This window comes from Hippichthys cyanospilos, chromosome 16 (genome assembly GCF_059441005.1).
Source record: "Hippichthys cyanospilos isolate Australia breed blue-spotted pipefish chromosome 16, RoL_Hcya_1.0, whole genome shotgun sequence".
Classification (NCBI taxonomy): Eukaryota; Metazoa; Chordata; class Actinopteri; order Syngnathiformes; family Syngnathidae; genus Hippichthys; species Hippichthys cyanospilos.
The window spans coordinates 7,078,651-7,098,396 of NC_142384.1; the positions used below are offsets into that span (position 1 = coordinate 7,078,651).

Sequence of the window (19,746 nt, forward strand, 5' to 3'; positions counted from 1 at the left end):
TAACTTAAAACCCATAATTTGAAATCCTATCCGTAGTTTGTAACACTCATTTAAGACCTTAACTCTCATTTAGAACCCAATTTGAAATCCTAACCCTAGCGTAAATCCATAATTTGAAATGCAAACCTCAGTTTGAAACCCTATTGTAACAACCTAACAGGAGTGTAAAATCCTCATTTTAAACACTGACCCTAATTAAAACCTTTTTTTGAAACTCTAAGACGAGTTTGCAAACCTAATGGGGATCCCTGACTGTTGGTCAAAACCTAATTTGTAACTTCTACCTTGTTAAAAATCCTACATTGAAAACACACCCTTAGTGTGAAATCCCACCCTTAGTTTTAAACCCTAATTTAAGACCCTAACCTTAGTTAAAACCTTATTTTTTAAAACCCTAAACCGAGTTTAAACCCCTAATTTGATCTCCTGGCTGTTGTTCCAAACCTAATTTGAAACCCTAACCTTTATAAAAACTCTATTTGAAACCCCAAGTTTGAAATCCTGCGTCTAGTTTAAAACCCTAATTTAAGAATGTGACCCTAGTGAGAACCTTTTTTGGAAACCCTAAACTAATTTAAAACCCAAATTTGAACCCCGGTTGGTGTTCATGATCAAATTTGAACCCTAACCTTTGTAAAAACCTTTCTTGAAACCCCAACCCTAGTTTGAGATTCTACCTCTAGTTTGAAACCCTAATTTAAGACTTTGACCCAATTTAAAACCTTTTTTGAAACCCTACACCAAGTTTAAAATCCTAATTTGAGCTCCTGACTGTAGTTGAAAATCTAATTTGAAACCCTAGCCTTTGAAAAGCCACCCCCTTCGTATCTCGAGGTACGACTGTACTCCTTCCTAAGTGAAGGCATGTGTCCTCGTGGTGTCTGTGACCAAAATAGACAGTAACTTGAGGACGTTGCCGGCGGTGGAAGTGTGTGCAACAGGAAGTTGACTCTGCTGTCATGTTTATGCTGGGCGAGGATGCGGCAGAGCAGCTTTGATTACCCCCCGCACCCCCTTCCTGCACCCCCCTCCTTTATTCCATGCCTGTCTCATTAAATCAGCCCCCCCCCCCCCCTCCCTTGTTTTTTTTTCCACTGTGGATGAAAAGCAAACAAGTGAATCCCTTGATAAGAGTTGATCGGTGGTTTAAACCCAGTTGATTTATTGCAGATATTATGTAGCGATACGATAACATCTAGGCCCGGAACTTCTAGTCACGTAATTGCGCTCAAACCAATGCACGTTCCACTGGATTGACGCGTTGATAGCTGTGAAGCTAGCACATGAAAAAAATATTCCTTTTGCCTTGAAAAAAACAACAGTCATGTCTTGTTGTTTTGCATTTCATGCTATCTTCCGCATTAGCTGTTAGCATGTTTGGCTTGTTCTGTAAAAGGCTAAAAAAATATATTATTGGAAAAATCTATATTAATCTATTCATTATTACCAAAGTGCCTGGAGTTCAATCTGCTTTGTGAGCTCATTTGTAGCTTAAAATATTTGTAACTCAAGTCATTGTCCCCCATTAAAATGAATGGAATGCCATAAATCCGTTCCAGCCTTTAAACAAAGTAAAACACCAAAACTGTTTGTAATGTATTTTTTATGGGTAAAATACTATTAACTAGGTAATGTAGTACATGTGCAAAAAAAAAAATTGCAATGATATGGAATTATATGAAAGGATGTGAAATGAGATATATATTTTTTGTTTATTTATTTTGGAATTCTGAAAGAAATGTAGTTGTAGGAATAACCTGAAAAGTTTAAAGTTGAACTAGTTCATCAAACAGACAGTTCAAACTCAGAAATTATGAAATCACTGCCTAAAAAAAAAAAACAAAAAAAAACACATTTTTGGTTTTTGTGTTGGTTTTTCAATAATGTAAAAGAATAAAAAATATTTCTATCCAATTTTGGCTTCGATTGAATGAAGCACTGTTGAGCACAAAATGGCCGCTTCCGCATCGCTGAAGAAAATATTGACTTAAAGCATATTGTTTTGGCTACGGACTGTTCTTGCACTCGGGGGTTTTCCTGGCGCGGGAGGTAGCAAGATTTCCAAATAACAGACAACTCAGCAACTCAGCATGTTTGCCTGTGACCAAAGGTCTGATTGCCCCCTCAAAAAAAAAAAAAAAATCTTTATAAATACAAGCCGGCATTGTTTCAAAAGTTTGTTTGCATAGCTGCAGCTTATCGGTGTGTTTTTTTTTTTTGTTTGTTTTTTTTTTTAAGTGCATTTCTCAGAATCTCAACACAAATTTTCTCTGTTCATATTATCAGGCAGTATTTTTTTCTAATCGAATTTACTGAATACAATGTGTAAGGTTATAATATATTTAATAAAACAAGAAATAGATGTAAATAAAATTACATTGTATGGTTAAAAAAACATGTAATTATGTTTTGTTAAATTGTACATCCTTTTCATAGCGCTCATTTCATAGCGCGAGCTAGCTCACTCATAGCTAGCTCACTAGATAAATAGAAAGAAAGATAGATAGATAGATAGATAGATAGATAGATAGATAGATAGATAGATAGATAGATAGATAGATAGATAGATAGATAGATAGATAGATAGATAGATAGATAAAGTAATGCAGATACTGTAATGCAAATTAAAGTAAAAAATAATACACTGACTATATATTGTATATATTGTATATACTATATTGTTTAAAATAAAAAAATAACTATTCCATAAGTTGAAGAAGAAGAAATATATGCTATTATAATTGAAATGTAAAAAAAAACATGTATTTAGATTTTGTGAAAATCAGTGTATCCACCCTTCAATGTTCATTTTATTTAAGGGCCCATAAATAAAATAATAATTAAAAAAATGTGCATACACCAGGGGCTAAAGGGCTAAAAAAATATTTTAAAAAACTACAAATAAATATTCCATGAATTGTCTCCTGCTTATGTACATTGATCACAAAAATTTTCAAAAACAAATAAAATAACATTAAAAAAAATTAATTTAAAAAATAAAATGAATGGCCCATGTATTTCCTACCATGGTTTGTTTTTAAGGGGATGAAAAATAACAATTTATGAAAATATAAATTAAAAATAAAAATTAGCAAGAAAATTATGATTCTGTACCAAATCTCATTCCAAAAAAAAGCATGAATGTGAATGACAAGATCAGGCCAAGGTTCCATTCGTTGTCACGTGGCATAGATTAGCATAGATTAGCTAGCATGCTCCAACTGCGAGGGGTGAGCCCTCGCTGACCACTATCAAAACACAGGCCTTCTGTAGGCCCAGCAGGGGACAGGGGTCAGCCATGAAGGGCACTGAGGCCATGAGTGGAGTCGTGACCCCGATTGTCATCTCATATATCTTCACATATCAATATTTCAAACTATGGGTTTGGTTTTGTAATTAGGGCTTTAAACAATAGTTAGGATTTCGAAGAATAGTTTTAAATCATTTCTACGTTATCCCATAATCTTTGATTGATGAGAGATGCATACACTAAAAATGGATGTCAAAGCACCTGATACGGGCCGGATACGGTTTGACTGGCCCGCAACATGTTTTTCAAATCACCAAAACTCCTGAGCCATTTGCGCCAGTAACGGAATTCCAGTCGATTTTGAAATCAGAGAAGCTGAGCTTTGTGTTGATACCACATACATTACGATAGCCGGCAGATTTTCAAGTGTTAGGGAACGCGAAAGCAGTGCATTGTAGTGGTGACAGAGGCTAGATGTATTTTATTACGTGTTCCAAAAATATGTATCTTTATGAAGGAACGGAAAAATAATAATAGAAAATTTCCATTCATTTCATGACACCCTTGCCCTAATATACATATATAGTAATAGATAGATAGATAGATAGATAGATAGATAGACAGACAGACAGACAGACAGACAGACAGACAGACAGACAGACAGACAGACAGATAGATAGATAGATAGATAGATAGATAGATAGATAGATAGATAGATAGATAGATAGATAGATAGATAGATAGATAGATAGATAGATAGATAGATAGATAGATAAAATATATAACCAAACAATCTGTTACTGTTCAACTAAATACCGGTGTACTTGCTAAAAGTTGTGTCTTTAGCAACTAGCTAGCTCATTGCTGGGCTACATAACAGAACCTCAGCGGACATACACACTTGACATCATCATTTGGCCTTTTCCGCCCCGCAACAAATGTTCCCTATGATGCAAGCACACATGTGCATACAGTACGTGAGGTACGTTAACGAAGCGAATCAAGAGCAATGCGTTGGCGGTCAAAAGGTGCCGGTCACGGTTATCGTGTCCTAACTGATTTAAAATGCTTGGCCAGATGTCTCCCTTGCTCCACTAGATCGCGTTTCGGACTCATAAAAGCATGTCGACAAGCAAGACAAATCAGCCAATGGGCAAAATTACGCACCAGTGTGCATCATTTGCAGTGGTGGGATTTGTTTCTTTTGTTTGCTAATTTCATATTCTTTGCGCAATGTACTTTAAAGCAGAGGTGTCCACAAACCTTTTCCACGCGGAAAAATTCAAGGATACAGGGGCCATTTTTTTTTTTTACTTGAATTTGTCAACCGCACAAAAATCATCAATTGCATATTGTTTAATTGCCCTCTTGCAGAGTTGATTCAACAAGCCACCTGTTTGAATATAATTAGATGGCAATCGTTTGTTTGTTTTTCTTTTTTGTTTTGTTTTGTTTTTCACCTTCTTAAAAGGAGGTCTTTGTCTGAGAACATGACACCTTTAAACCAATAAATACGCAGAATTTTGATGATGGTACCCAGTTCTGAAAGATGACTGGATGAAGCTTTACCAATCAAAATCAAGTTATGACGCTTGGCTGCTTGGCCTTTTTTTGGATCTTACAAGATGGCTCTCAAAATTTCAAACAAAACTTCAAAAAGGCATAAGTGCTCTTTTTTTTATATTAAAAAAAAAATAAAACACACATCAAACTTGCTTTATCATTTTAAGGGTTACAGGGGATAACATTCAAAGTCATTTTAAAAACATTTCATTTTTTAGAGGATTTATTTTTCCGAGTATTCCTCGCAGTGGACATTTGTGGGAACGCAGCGCAATAATCGGACGAGAGCAGGAGTGGGCCAACGTTTTGACTCGAGGGCCGCAACAGGTTCTAAAATGTGACAAAAAGGCCCCACCACGGGCATTCACCAAAGCATTACGACAGTGTTATTCAAATCCCGTGTATTGAACTATTTATCGAAATGACCCATCAATAACTGAAACTTAACAGAATATTTTTTTTAATTGCTAACAGCTACTATTTTAAAGCACTGATAATTCTGCTGTGCTTCAGGATATTATCATTATCACTCTCCTGATTGTTACATCATTTCTTCAAGTTCAGCGGGCCATAAGAAGCTTATAGCGGCCTCATATGGCCCCCGAGGCGTAATTTGCCCATGGCTGGACGACAGGATACGGTATCACTAGTGTTTGCAGAGTTGACTCAACAGGCAGCCTCTTAGAAACATTTTTTATTTTATTTATTATTTTACTTTCTTGATATGCATGCATGCGTACTGTGACTTGCTAAAAACAATTCAAAAATATTCAACACTGGCACACATTTCCTAATGTATGAAATTATTTTGTTGAAAAAGAAAGCCGATGTTCAATGGAAAAAAAAAAAAATAGGGCTTACCGTGATATTTTTGTCTACTCCTAATATACACATATACAGCTAAGTGTATTTTTAGGATCGCGTTGAGCTTCGGATGGCGAACTGCCCCCGCGGTAACACAGCAAGTTTGTTAGCGGGAATTCAGGCCGGCAGATGGTGGGGCCGAGGCCTCCCGAGGGCCCCGGGGCAACGCTACACCCTGGGACCCGGATACCTAATCGGGCCCAGTGTGTCTCTCACCTGCTGCTCGGCCCGCTCACAATGTTATCTCATCTCCCTGACCTATTGTGCGCTCCCGGCGGCGATAAAGACGAGGCGGGGGAGCCGAGAGAGGCGCCGTCATGGGAAACGGCGGGGCCATCCGTCCTTGCGGCCGGCTCGTCTTTCGCGTGCTTCCGTGAGGCGGCTGAAGGTTGTTTTTCGGCGTGAACCCCGAAGCTTCAAGGTGGGAGTTGACGATCGGCGCTTGTAATTGAGCAAATACCGCTAACTAGGGTTTCAAAGTAGGGTTCGTGTTTAAAACTTGGGTTGGGGTTTCTAATTAGGGTTATGAATTCTATAGGGTTAGGCTTTCAAACTAAGGGCTGAAATTTTGTTGGTTGGAATTTCAAAGTATGGCTTTTATCTATCTTAGTGTCTTAAATTAGGGTTGGGTTTTCAGAGTAGAGCGTTCAAATAAATTATGATTACAAGTTTGGGTTTTAAGTGTTAGACTATCACTGGGGTTTCAAACTAGGTTGATGACCTGTAATTAGGGTTAGGGTTACAGAGTATGGTTTTTAACTTTTCACAGTAGGGTTTTAAACTTTGAAATAGCAGATGGTTTTAGCTGAGGGTTGGGGTTTCAAAGTGGGGTTTTAATCTAGGGTTGGAGTTTCAAAATAGGGTTGTTCAACTTAATGAGTTTTTGTAGGTATCACAGAAGGGTTTGGAGTGGCAGTTAAGGTTTTAAAATGGGATTGGTGTTTCAGAGTAGGGTTTAAACTATGGTTGGGTTTCGGACTGGGATTGGTGTTTCAATCCCAGTTAGGTAATGAAAATTACAATAGTTAGGGTTTACAAGGGGGTTTCAAACTAGAGTTTGAGTTTCAAATGACTGTTTTCAACTAATTGTTAAGTTTGAAACTGCAGTTAGGGTTAAAATATCAAGATAGGGTTTTAAACTGGTGTCATACATTCACTCACACAATGGAGCCGAATACACTTTGCACCTTAGTTTGGTGTCTAGTTGATGTTTCGGGTGCCATTGTTGTAGGGGGACAAAGGCGAAGTTGAACTGAGACGTGGACAATGATTCAAGTGTGGGGACAAAAAAAAACAATCTTTCCCGTTTGCTACAAAGGAAAAACAAAGAGCAAGGAAAGGAAACTGCCTCAGTCACTGTCATTTGGTTGCCTTTGTAGTCATGCTATCAAATGTGCAAGGTAGTGTTGCCTTTTCCTTGCTAAGACTTAACTGCTTAATATCCAACCTAAGGCCAGAGTGCCATTTGTGGCCAGCCGTTTACTTTTAAGCGGCCCGTGTTCTACACTAAAAATGACATTTGCTACTAATATATATATATATATATATATATATATATATATATATATATATATATATATATATATATATATATATATATATATATATATATATATATATATATATATATATATATATATATACACACACATACACAAGGACCATGTCTCTCACCCAGTAGGCATGTTGCTATGATCCTTTGATGCTTTGAACCTGTTGGTAAATATTTTTTCCCCAATATCTACTCTAGTAGCGATGGGAAAACAAAAGCTCGTGAAGTACTTCTCATTTTGTTTTTACTCCTTTGGATGCTGCTAATAGTTTGAAAATAAAGGCTAGTGCAGTGGAATTGAATTCATTTTCCAATGCGTCTTTAAACTCCCCAAAACATGACAAGTGTCTCAAGACACATCATTAACATTGTTAAATAACACTTAGACCACTGCTAAACCTTGTAAAACCCTAAATATTCACAAAAGATAGCACATCTTTAAGGTCAACACATTTCAAATTCAGGACACAAATCCGATGACTCTCGCGTGTATCTTAAGAAACAACGCTTTTTTCTTTATCTTCTTGAAAGCAGCGCTTTGACTGCTTTGTGCTGCTTTACTTTTATGCATTTTTGCGTCTAAAAATCGCATATTTAAAAACGTGTTTTGTCTCCCTCGTGTGTCTATTATGAGAAGTGCATGTTCCGTATAATCGTTCGATTACGTCCATTTTCTTAATCGTGAGATCGAATGAATCGGAGGATCAACTTGGAGATTCTTACGCTTTTGTAACAAGTACGGGTTGTTTTTTATCGTCAGGTTTTTCATGACGGATTTTTAGGTTATTATTCCACTTTACCGCACAATAAACTTTTTTTAAAGCTTAAAGTTAGCCTTATTAGTGGCCGCAGTAGTGAATTAAGAAATGCCTGTGCGTGCCTACAATCGCCTCCGAAATACTGCTGTAGAAAATGGGGTTATGCTCCCATCTGTCGGCCATTAAACCACATTGCAACTGCTGGGTTTCCAAGGATGACTTCAAAAAGTTAATTTGATGAGGTGAGTTTTTAAATTAGATGGGCAGGATTCAAATTGTGGAGTTAGGATGACGAATGGATGTTTTTTTTTCTTTTCTCAACTTTGAACCAACTATGCCAAGTAATTCGCCAGTTGGACAACCCGGAAGAATCCTGGTACATACATTTCTAAATATAGAGCCATAGGGTAGGCCTAATATAAATTTTATGATTTAGTATGGCTGAAAAGTTTTAGCGTAAAATGGGTTTTATTTCGGGATTCAATATTATTGGAACGGATGTGGTGTAAATCGAGTCATAAACACGGCATTGTAGAGCAGGAGTGGATAATTCAGTCCATAAAACAATCTTTTCCGGCGAAGTTCCTCGTTTTGGGAAAAAAAAAAAACTCTATAGTTTATGCTTTCATAAATGTACAAGGGGAGAAAAAAAACGTTTGATGCTGCTTTATTTGAACTAAAATGGAGAAACAAGTTAATGTGACACATTGAAAAAAAGTGAAAAAAACGGAATTAAAATAAAGTTCTAGAGCTTCACTCAGTACAATATCTTAATGCATTGTTAAACTAAATAAATATGGTCATTGTAACTTTGTAAAATCGTGTCACCTATTGGTGGCAGATGCAATTCCTGTGGACAACAACAAATAACTCAATTAAGTTCTAAAATGATCAGTTAAGTCCGAAAGTAATTGATTACTTTACTGCTACAAACTGCTATCTATAGTAAGACATTTTTTGCAAAAAAACGCCTGACATGGTCAATTTTTGTGAATCTTTCCAAACAAGATCTGTTGTAAAAAAAAAAAAAAACCTTCCTGTACATGCTCATTTTTTTATAGGGAAAAAACCCTCTCCAAAATGCAAAAACATGTAAAAAAAAAAAAAAAAAAAAGGCATTACCAAAATACAAGTCTATTATGTTAAAAAAAAAAAAAAAAAACTAACTCTTGCATTTACATATGGTCCTTTTTTGCCTAACTATATATATAGTCGATTTTTGTGAAAAAATGCCTTACCAAACCTGGTCCTTTCTCTGTAAAAAAGAATGCCTTACTATAAATTTTTGTTTTAATTTTTTTATAAAATTAAAATAATCTTACTACCTTGTTGGTCTTTTTGTGAAAAAATGCCTTAATGGTCACAACATGTTGTCAAACTGAAGGCGATGCACGCAGTGCCAAAGAAAAAGCCAAGTCAAAAGTGAGTTTAGTTTATTGAAACGACTTGTTTGAAGGAGACACGCTCCCGCTGGCGCGCTTAAAACTTCTGGAACTGTTTCTTGGCGCCAGCAGCCTTGGTCACCTTGAGGACGTTGAACCTCACAGTCTTGCTGAGCGGTCGGCACTCCCCGACCGTCACGATGTCACCGATTGAGACGTCCCTGCAAATGGCGAGAAAGGACGCAGTTAGCAATAAGTTAAGGTCCAGATTGCTTTCACAGCAATGAGGAATCAACTCAAGGTCGCATCAGCATTGCCGTAAGGGCGATGTCGTCACAGTTGACTTGGAAGACCATCGTGAGAAAAACATCATTTGCGAAAAAAAAAAAATCCCTCCTAAATGTAATCGTGATCTAAGATACCTGAAGCAGGGCGACAGGTGCACGGACAGGTTCTTGTGCCTCTTCTCAAAGCGGTTGTACTTGCGGATGTAATGCAGGTAATCGCGTCTGATGACGATGGTCCTCTGCATCTTCATCTTGGTCACCACGCCTTGCGTGACAAAAAAAAAAAAAAAAAAGTTACCACACCAAGCTTTAAAACTGGGCAGACGCAGACAAACTGTCCCAACACTACATCAGCTTTCGCCATTTGGCAATGTCGTCAAAGCCCGAAAGACTTGGAAGACCATCGTGAGATAAAACATCATTTGAAGGGCGGAAACACTAAAAATAAAATGACCAAATTCCCCAAATATAGAACGCACCCTTAATTTTAGGGTCAAATTCTGGTATTTTCTTGCTACAGTGGACACACTTAACAATTTGACAACAATGCAAAAGCTATAGCAAACAGAATCATCTTTCTAAACTTTTCATATTTTCTAGTTTTCATATCCGAAGGTTATATATTAATTGTGGGTTAAGCATTAAGCTTAGCGTGTTTAAGATTCCCTACATTGTGAACGGTCACTGAATGTTGCGCCAGTGTGACATTGAAAGCTCTCCAAGCAGTTGTTTTTCCACGGCACAACTCTAGTCCCTTTTGACAAAAATGTCTGGTTGCGGGCCATCCGTGTTTCAAGTTTGATTGTGTGTGTATGCAAAAAAAATCAATTTAGAAATGACCTATGTTCTTTAAGTAGTACACACAGCTGTACTCTTTAATGGATCTGCAGGAGACGTTGCAACCTCTCCATTTCAGTAATATTCCTATGTGAACAAGGGTGGACTCGGATGTAGGTTCAGCCCGCTCGCTTCCTTTATTTTTATAAATAATGCCAGATAATGGCATAAGAACCTCACTAGCTGCTGTTAGCTGCAACAGGCACTAGTGGCTATCAGCCAACTGATGACCGCGCCCTCTAGTTTGTCCCCCTACAATCATTACTTAAGGAAAGACCACAGCACTATAAAAGTGCACATCTATATGTTTTAGTTGGCCTACATGGCTGCAGTTACAATATGAAGGTTGCACCTATACCCCTGGGGTGTTTTTATATATTTTTTTTTGGAGGGGGGGTTACGGCAAATCGTCAAGGTATCAAATACAGACCTGAGAGAATACGGCCACGGATTGAGACATTTCCTGTAAAGGGGCATTTCTTGTCAATATAAGTGCCGTCAATAGCCTGGGAAGACAAAAGGAGAATTTTAAGACTGGTGGATATATGAATGATAAGTGACATTTGTGTCCTATGTTGCTGCCTCAGCTATGCCAAAAGGCGTCGTCGTCAGAGCCCAGCAGGCTTGGAAGACCATCGTGAGAAAAAACATCACTTGCAGCTTCAATTGAGAATCGTACAGGGCTTCCAACATACCTCTCTTGGGGTTTTGAAGCCCAGCCCGACACTTTTGTGGTAACGGGGGAGCTTTTCCTTGCTCTCCTTGCCCCCATCAGCGGCCAGAACACGCTTCTTGTTCTGGAAGATGGTAGGCTGCTTCTGATAAGCCCTCTCGGTCTGCGAAAATGACAAGAGAAAACACATTCAAACTCGAACACGTGACCACCAAACATATATGTACTTAACTATCAATCAAAAATAATTATTCACGGCTAAGGATGTGACCGAAGACGATTGCTAAATAAAACAAAAAGTTGCATAAACTATGAAGGAAGCCGGGCTAGCCACTTTAGCATTCCGACAGCTAGCTTTAGCGTCACACGAGGGTGCGCGGAACCACAACAGATTCCTCGCGGTAAATACATCCGAGTATTCCAAAACATACACCGATCGGTTTATAAGAACCACGTGCAAACGTTGATTGAATAAAATTGTCGATTTTTGTGGGTTAAATGGTATACATGTCGCTTAAAGCACGCAGGCCGTTTTCTTGAACGTACCTGTACGTCCGCCATTTTGGCCAGCCGAGTCGTAAAGAGGCCTGTACATGCGCGCGACGCACAGAAGAGAAAGAGCTGCACCGGAAATTGCGCTATAGACAGTTTTTTTAATTGTTATTTTAAAAACAAAAAGCTATTCCTCAATTTATGCATATTAATAAACGTATTTGCATACGTTTATTGATGCTCGCATTAATGTGTGTGGATATTTCTTCTATTTCTGTGGAATATATAATGTCAATTTCCTAAAAACTTGTGAACCAAAAAAATAGATTTTTTTATTGCCCACACCACAGCAACTCAATTCCATTAATCAAAATTACTATCGTTATTTTCGTAAGTCATAAGTTATTAAGTTATTATCGTATGTAAGTAACAAATGAGCTGACACAAAAATGAAAAACATTCCCATACATTATTATTATATTTTTATTATTATTATTATATTATTATAGTATTATTATTATTTTGGAATAGTACTACGAATACATGTTACATATACATTTTAATATTGATAAATATGTTATTTTCTGTAGCCTTCGGTTTCAATTCAATTGTTATCACACGGTTCCGGACATTGTTTCTGACCGGACTCCAAAAGAGGTAGACCACTTTCACGTTTCATGTTTTGATTCTGGAATAATCGTAATTCCCGTATATTCTTGTTTATTGGTGTCCTGTTCCACCAATCGTGTTTTGTTTTTTTGGCCTCGATATTTTGTCAAGCTATTAGTTACACTAAGTCTTCGCAAACATGCTTCTTTTTTGTCCCACTTGCGGGAATGTTTTGATCGTCGAAGAGGGCCAGAAGTGCTTGAGGTTTGCTTGTAACACTTGCCCTTACGTGCACAATGTCACGAGAAAGGTGGGTCGAAATCACGAGATGCATACAACGTGCAACTCGGTTTTTTTTAGGTGAATTCTGACTTGTTTGTATCATCTACAGGTTAACTACAGAAAGTATCCCAAGTTAAAAGAGGTGGATGACGTTCTGGGTGGAGCTGCTGCCTGGGAAAACGTGGATTCCACTGCAGGTAAGACGACGTGACAAATAAAAATGATAAAAATCATATGTCGTGAGGAGAATGTCCTCTTTATCTTAATATATCGTAAGTATACGATCAAGTGTTCCCTCACGACATCGCGTTTCGCTTGTTCAGGCTTCACTCTATCGTGGGTTTTCATTTATGACCAAAACTTTTTCTATAGCATAAAAATAATAAATAAAGTAAAAGTTTACATTTCTGTCTACATACTTTATCAATTCCCCTGAGAATTTAAGTGACAAGTTATTGCACCTTTTATTTTCCTTCTAGAAACCTGTCCAAAGTGTGAGCATCCTCGAGCCTATTTCATGCAGATTCAGACAAGATCCGCAGATGAACCCATGACCACTTTCTACAAATGCTGCAACGCCCAATGTGGACACAGATGGAGAGATTAACAGAACATTTCTCATTGCAGCAATTTATTTAACACTCATGTTGTGGAACTCATCTTTTGTTTTGTCTTCAAATGTGACCCCAGCTGCTCAGTGCTTGCCAACCATATGCATATGTATAAAAGAATTCCACTAGATGAAGTTTCAGTGATGTACTTGATTTTTATTGATAAAATAGTACCTATGTACAAGCGTCAAAACAAATTCGACGTTGACAAATCACACATATTGAGAGAGAAATGTAGACCGTCATTTTTACCATCACAATGGTATATACAGAACTTTGTAATAAACCTTTTTTTTTAATGAGTCGCAATTAAGCAAGTCTCAAAAAAGATGCAACTGAAATGCACATTTAGTAAATTTTCAACATTTTTGCATGTAGATGCACATTATCTGTTAAGTAGCAAGCTACTCAATGGGGGCATGCTCTTCATGAAGGGTCGCTTGAAGTCTGAATATATTATCGCTATGCAACTGTGACTAAGATATAAATATGTAATAGCATTTTGGCAGCTAGTTCCTATTATTAACATGCTTGTTACTTGTTGCCCAACATTCATGTCTGCCTCTAGCACCCTGTTGAGAAACATTCAGCCCCAATTTTCGGGCGTCGAGGCCATCTAGAGGGATCAGATTCACGCTCGGGTATCCGTTAACTTCATCTAAATTGCACCTACATGGGGATTCATTGAAGATAAAGCCAGAAGCGTGTCAACAATAATGACTTTCAGTTTTTGCGATGCATTAGAGGAGGTTAATTTGTCCTTAAAGTGCAAATGCCGTCTTTTTTTTTTTCCCCCTTAAAGTACATCACGAATAGGGGAAAGGCTCAACTGTCAAATCACTTTTGTGCATGCTGAAAGAAGCCTGGGAAAATCAAAATACATATATGATTTGTGAAAAGGAAAAGCAAATACATCAAGATGTTCACATTCAAAAAGGGATCCAAAAAAAAGAGGCCGGTGACAAGGACACAAATGTTCACAGTCTTCAAGATGAACGTGTTAAAATAAATCTTTTAAATACTCTAGATAAATAAGAGAAAATAAACTTCACACCCAGATGGCTTTTATGGCAAGATTTAACAAATCATTTCGGATAAAGTGACCAGTTTCACAGCCCTTCCCTACAAATGTAACATAACATTGCACCAAAGCTTCAGTTTGCTCGACAAAATATGAAAAAGAAAAAATGCTGCCCATCAAACATCTGCGTACATATGAAGCAAACCATATCTACAAAGTACAAACGGGTCCATTAATCATTGGACATGGACACAAATTCCAAGATTCCAGCCCTGATGTTTATGGACCTGACTGTACTAAATGTGTTAAGAGAAACAAAGGGGCAACAAGGTCAGGAAGAGAAAAATAAAAATAAAATACAGCGTTGCGAGCATCAGTGGTTAGCATATACGTTTGTATGTATAGATATAACCCTTACAGTAAGGACAGGTGTGCGTCACATCCTTCAAATCGTCGATCAGACAGGGAATCAAGCAGCAGCCCAGATCGCACCTGGAATCAACAACAGCGCAACTTATTTGCACTGAAAATGCACTTGTATTTTGAATTGTCCGTCAAATGGATCTTTGACGTCGATAGTCGCCAATGGCAGTAAATGAGTCCAATTTGAACATCCCACAGAAGTTTGATAAGTTCAGTACTTTTACCTGAAAAGTGAGACTCATTATATTCATTAGACAATAGTTTTCAGAAAGCCTCTTTTATTCTCTTGAGAGCCAGCCTATTCATTTGTGTCCACTGCTGTGTCCATTTTATCTCCGCAAGACAGCAAAGCTAATTGCAAACACGAGACAGACCTCATTAGAAAGTTCAGGATGGCCTCTACTGAGTACACTAGGACTTGATAGGGTACACCCAAAGAGTCAAAAGATGTAAATCAATACCAATGTCCAATTCAATGGACACAAATGAATAAGTGAGCTCTCATACCAATCTCCCAGTAATGTGTTGTTTATATTACTCCAATCCACCATGTATTCCATTGTTTGTTTTTTAAACTTTCATGACAATTATAGTGAGTGTCCGTTATGTGGTGGATTTTATTTTCTCAGTGAATATAGGAAGCAGGAAGCAGCGAACGCAAGCTTGCAAATGTACCTACTTAGCAAGAATGAAAGACTTAAAAATCATGTCCCCATCTGTATGTAGTCCAAAGCAGATGTGATATTAAAAAACACTTTTTTGAACTATTTTGTAGATTTACAAGAATATCCTACTTATTTAGCCATTTTCAGCAGTAAAAGGCTACTATTTTGTCTATACTTTGAGAACTACAGTTTCAATTATGTACAATTAACACAAACAGATCTTTTACGTTTATAGCCGTCATTGGCAGTGAATGAATTCAATGTTCTTCCACAAAATGGCAGATTAAGTCTGCTATTTACTGCAAGTGATGCATTTTTATTCTACAAATGTCAGTGACAAAAACGTAGAATAACTCACTGCCAACCTCGTAAAGTGAATCTTTGACGTCTATTGCCGTCAATGGTAGCGGATTAATTGATACCTTTAAAAACAATTTTTTTTCCCACTTGATGTCGACTGAAAAGGACATGACCTTTTCTCGTGGCTTAACTGTTGGTCATGAAACGTGATTTTGTGCTTTTAAAAGTTTTAGTCATTGAATTAGACAAAACCAAACGCATGGACTATCGTTTGAAGGAAACTGCAGCTGACATAAAGCAGAAGCGCGCATTATTGCTTCCAAATTCTCAAAATTTCACAAGATGGGGCCTTTGCTGTTTTTGTAAACATAATGATTGAAATATTTGTCTCACCCCACGAAGAAGCAGAAGAGACAAAAGAGGGTGTTCATGAGGCCCACGTCGTGGGAGATGCGCGTGACGATGGCCTGCTGGCAGTGCGGGCACACAGTCTGCACCGGCGCCGTCTGGAACATCTCACCCTGCAGCACCGTCACCGTGGTGGCGCTGCCCGGCGGGGCCATGACAGTGGTGGCCGTGTGGCCGCCCATGTGCACGAAGGGCCCGGGGCCGCCGGGGCCCATGTGGCCGGGCATTGGGTGCGGGAAGTGGCCGGGAGGTGGCGGGTAGACGCCGCCTTTAGGAGAAATGCAAAAGAAAGTAAGATGAGGGCATTTACATTCAATAAATGTAGTGTACACCCGGTGGGATATTTTTTTTCAACCAAGTATTCCTCAAGTATTTTTGAATGGAAAAAAAAAACAAAACGATTTACTGTATTTTACAGACTATAAACCGTATCGGATTATAAAACGCGCCAACAAATTTAACAGAACATAATTTTTATCATACAGAAGCCGTTGGTTGTAATAGAAATTTAAACAGAAAGTTCGTATATGGACGTTCTTTTACATTTGTGGTTTTGTTTAAAATTTCTTTTTTAAACTGTCTGGCTTTAACATCATCAGGCCTTTGGAACAGAATGAACACACCAGAATGTTGCAGAATAAGAGCAACAACAACATATTTTCAACATTAACACTTACACTTGGACTGTTAGAATACTGCACCAACATAACTGAAACATGCCAGATTGCGTTTAGCATTTGAAAGTCAAATTAAATTCTTTGATAGTGTCTTCTTCTGTCCCATTTTGTTTACCAGGAAATTGCCCTCTAGTGGCCAGTAAAAAAAACTGCAGCTAGGCCACACTGACTACATTGGTTTACCAGGAAATTGCACCCATATTTGAGAACCACTGTCATAAAACAGTCATTGCACTCACCTTCTCAAAAATTACCCCCAATCCCACCCGAAAAAAAAAAAAAACATAAAACACATTTTCCCCCTGTACTTGTGCATAATATGGTGGCATAATATGATCATCAGTTACTTCCATCACTTTATTATATATTTTATGTTTTTTCTCCTCAAATGGACAGCTCAGACAGTGCTCTAAATGTATTTATATTTTTTTTATTTAGTGACTTGTTTGGTCCATAACATAACCGAAAAAGAGCAAAGATGCGAGATGTTTGTAAATTTTTTGTTTTTCGTCAACAGAAATAGTTATTATTCTCACACTCAAGAGATCAGAATCTTGTCATTAAAGTACTGCTTATCAAAAATATTTATTGGATTATTTGGTTGGTTAGTTATCACTATATCATTGTACCCATATGTAAAATGAACGAATAAAGGCGCGAAATATACCTTTAAGTATAAAAGTACCTTGGGGTGGTGGGGGCATATGCATGGGCATGGACATGGGCATTGGCATGGGCATGGGTCCATCCCCGGGGACATGTGGCGGAAGGAAGCCAGGTTGCGGGCCTTCATATGGGGGCGGCCCATAGTCTGGAGGTAGCGGTTGACCCTGAGGGGGCCCAGTTCTTACAGGAGCTAGTTTCAAAGAAGCCAAGAGGAAATGAAGCAACGTGCTGCACTGCAGACATGGTCAAAACGACGGAAAATGTGTTTTCACCTGCTTGGCCGTTTTTCTCCTCGATGAGGGGAGCACTTGGACCTCCAGGGTATGGCGGAGGAGGATCGCTTGACATTTTGACCGCAGAGACCGGACTCTTAAGGGAAGGGAATATGTCCTTTGAAAGGGAGAAAACTCCAGAATTCTCCCAGGCTGCTACAACACAACACACCCAACAGTTTGAGCTGTTTGTTATTTTTGCAACTGAGAAGGTTAATAACCATTTTCTATAAGGCTTTGCCAGTTTAGGCTAAATATCTGCATACACATAAGGACATGCAAAGAGGTTTTTTATCTTTTTTATAGCCATTGAGCAAAAAAAAGGCAACTCGTCCAACCAACAATAATAACTCACTTATTGTGCTTTACACTAAAGAACTGTTTCTAATATTTCCTTTCCATTCAATCAAGAACCTTCAAAGAGTGAGTTTAACTTGTTAGAGTTTAACCACAGCATTTGCGAGTACAAAAACTACCTCAGTAGAGTTAAACGTATGCAACGCTCGTTGAAATATTTGTGCTTTTAATATTTGGATTTTTTTTAATGCATCAAAATTTACAAGACGTGCTTGCTTTAAATCACTAACTATCAACTTTAATATTTCAAGTATTAAATTATTCCGTGCGAAAAAACAGTAATAGCTTCATATTGTTAATGGATAATATTTTGTACGGTATTTATAATTTTAGTATACTGTTTTCCAGAGGCAAAACATTTATTGAGTCGACTGTACTACACCACAATGCAGCCCTTCGAAAATTTAACACGGGTGTTTACTAAATTGAGTACTTTCCCTTTTTTAATTGAATACTTTACTTCAAATTTTAATGACACATTCCGTTCCGTGATTCTCGTCGTGTTCTGTTTCATTTTACACAGCTAGCTAGCAGCCTGATGTTTAATTTAAATCCTGAGATTATCCAGCTCAAAGCTTCCAAGCACAGGCAGCCCACGATAACTTTTTACGTAATCGACAACAAATGGAAAATATACTAACGAATTAAAAACAGAAATCGGCGCGCGTTATCGTTTCCAATTGACGATTGATTAAACGATATAAGTGACGTAATAAATCGCCGACGCAACCGCAGCTCGTGACGCTAGCTAGTTGACATCAGACGCAAGAAATCGCTCTTTGACCGAGGCTGCCGTGACAAGCAGGGCTTGATCGTTTTGACTTTTTTACACAAGTGTACCTGCGAAAGCGTAACCCGGAATCTCCCTAATGGCCACACGGTTGTTTTGCACAGATCAGTCCAGCTTGTTTTGCTAACGTTAGCCGCGTTGCCATTCGAGCCATTCGCGAAAAGATGAGTTACTAGCGAGACACACACACATTATTAATATATAGACTCTTCTAAATAAAATAAAGTAAGGAACGAAGAGTTTGCCAGCTTTTACCTCACGAAAGAAAGGCAGCGTTGCGTGTGCTGGATGGTTGTTTCTCCTATACCGCCATCTAGCGTCCGCTAACCGGACTTGCACGTGATCGTCAACATGAATAAATAAATAAATACGATATAATACAACCTTCACGAATAACATTTAACGGTTTCATATCTAGATGCTAAATTCTAAAGAAGTCAATCCAAGAAAGTCGCCGTAAACAAATTATTTTGAGTGTCATAATCGACAAGAATGCTTCCTCATCATCGAAAAATAATAAATAAAGAATAGATAAAGAATGAACCAATAATATAAATGACGGAGAACATAAATTTATCGTGTACCCAAAGTGCCTGAAAAATACCAATCGAAGTCGGTGCTTGCGTTACTGCAGTTCCTAAATGAGGCCGTTAGAAGGCAGCAATGCGCCACTACATATATAAAAAAGGTCACATCAGTTTCCTCTTGTAAATAGCGTTTTCAAAAAAATACTCGCAGTGACCGAAATCCGCGAAGTAGAGATTGAATTTCTCCCATCCCACCTCCTTTTTTTAAATAGTTTGTTTCTTTAGAAAATAGATGTGATTATAAATCAAAATCCATGTGGGTTTTTTTTTTAGATAAATAAAATTGCTATTTCTTGACTGGTCTGTCTTAAAAGGAAGAAACATGCAAGCAAAAAAGCAAAATAAATATTTAATAGAAAAGTTTATGGTCATAAATGAAAATCCATAGAGTGAAGCCACAATTAGCAAAACGCTACCAAT

The 19,746-nt window shown here is 37.8% G+C and overlaps 3 protein-coding genes and 3 non-coding genes across 6 annotated transcripts; 1 reads left to right on the top strand and 5 right to left on the bottom strand.

Moving 5' to 3' along the window:
* Positions 1-9,403: 9,403 nt before the first annotated feature.
* rps11 (ribosomal protein S11) lies at positions 9,404-11,782 on the bottom strand. The gene is made up of 5 exons (XM_088437916.1): positions 11,713-11,782; positions 11,189-11,329; positions 10,924-10,999; positions 9,792-9,921; positions 9,404-9,590 (listed from the first exon to the last, which is right to left on the bottom strand). The coding sequence occupies exons 1-5, from the start codon at positions 11,725-11,727 to the stop codon at positions 9,467-9,469; spliced, it is 486 nt and encodes a 161-aa protein (XP_088294042.1). The 5' UTR covers positions 11,728-11,782; the 3' UTR covers positions 9,404-9,466.
* On the bottom strand, positions 9,668-9,747 carry LOC148410327 (small nucleolar RNA SNORD35). Its single transcript, XR_015868277.1, has one exon. It is a non-coding gene; the product is annotated as a small nucleolar RNA SNORD35 (small nucleolar RNA).
* LOC148410328 (small nucleolar RNA SNORD35) lies at positions 9,998-10,083 on the bottom strand. The gene has a single exon (XR_015868287.1). It is a non-coding gene; the product is annotated as a small nucleolar RNA SNORD35 (small nucleolar RNA).
* LOC148410329 (small nucleolar RNA SNORD35) lies at positions 11,068-11,152 on the bottom strand. Its single transcript, XR_015868286.1, has one exon. It is a non-coding gene; the product is annotated as a small nucleolar RNA SNORD35 (small nucleolar RNA).
* Positions 11,783-12,307: 525 nt separating the features above from the next.
* polr3k (polymerase (RNA) III (DNA directed) polypeptide K) lies at positions 12,308-13,290 on the top strand. The gene is made up of 3 exons (XM_088436906.1): positions 12,308-12,577; positions 12,659-12,746; positions 13,029-13,290. Exons 1-3 carry the CDS (start codon positions 12,467-12,469, stop codon positions 13,154-13,156), a joined length of 327 nt encoding a protein of 108 aa, XP_088293032.1. The 5' UTR covers positions 12,308-12,466; the 3' UTR covers positions 13,157-13,290.
* Positions 13,291-13,295: 5 nt separating this feature from the next.
* cdip1 (cell death-inducing p53 target 1) lies at positions 13,296-19,078 on the bottom strand. Its single transcript, XM_088436904.1, has 5 exons — positions 18,995-19,078; positions 17,593-17,748; positions 17,340-17,510; positions 15,963-16,245; positions 13,296-14,673 (listed from the first exon to the last, which is right to left on the bottom strand). The coding sequence occupies exons 2-5, from the start codon at positions 17,666-17,668 to the stop codon at positions 14,562-14,564; spliced, it is 642 nt and encodes a 213-aa protein (XP_088293030.1). The 5' UTR covers positions 17,669-17,748; positions 18,995-19,078; the 3' UTR covers positions 13,296-14,561.
* Between the last annotated feature and the right edge of the window lie 668 nt (positions 19,079-19,746).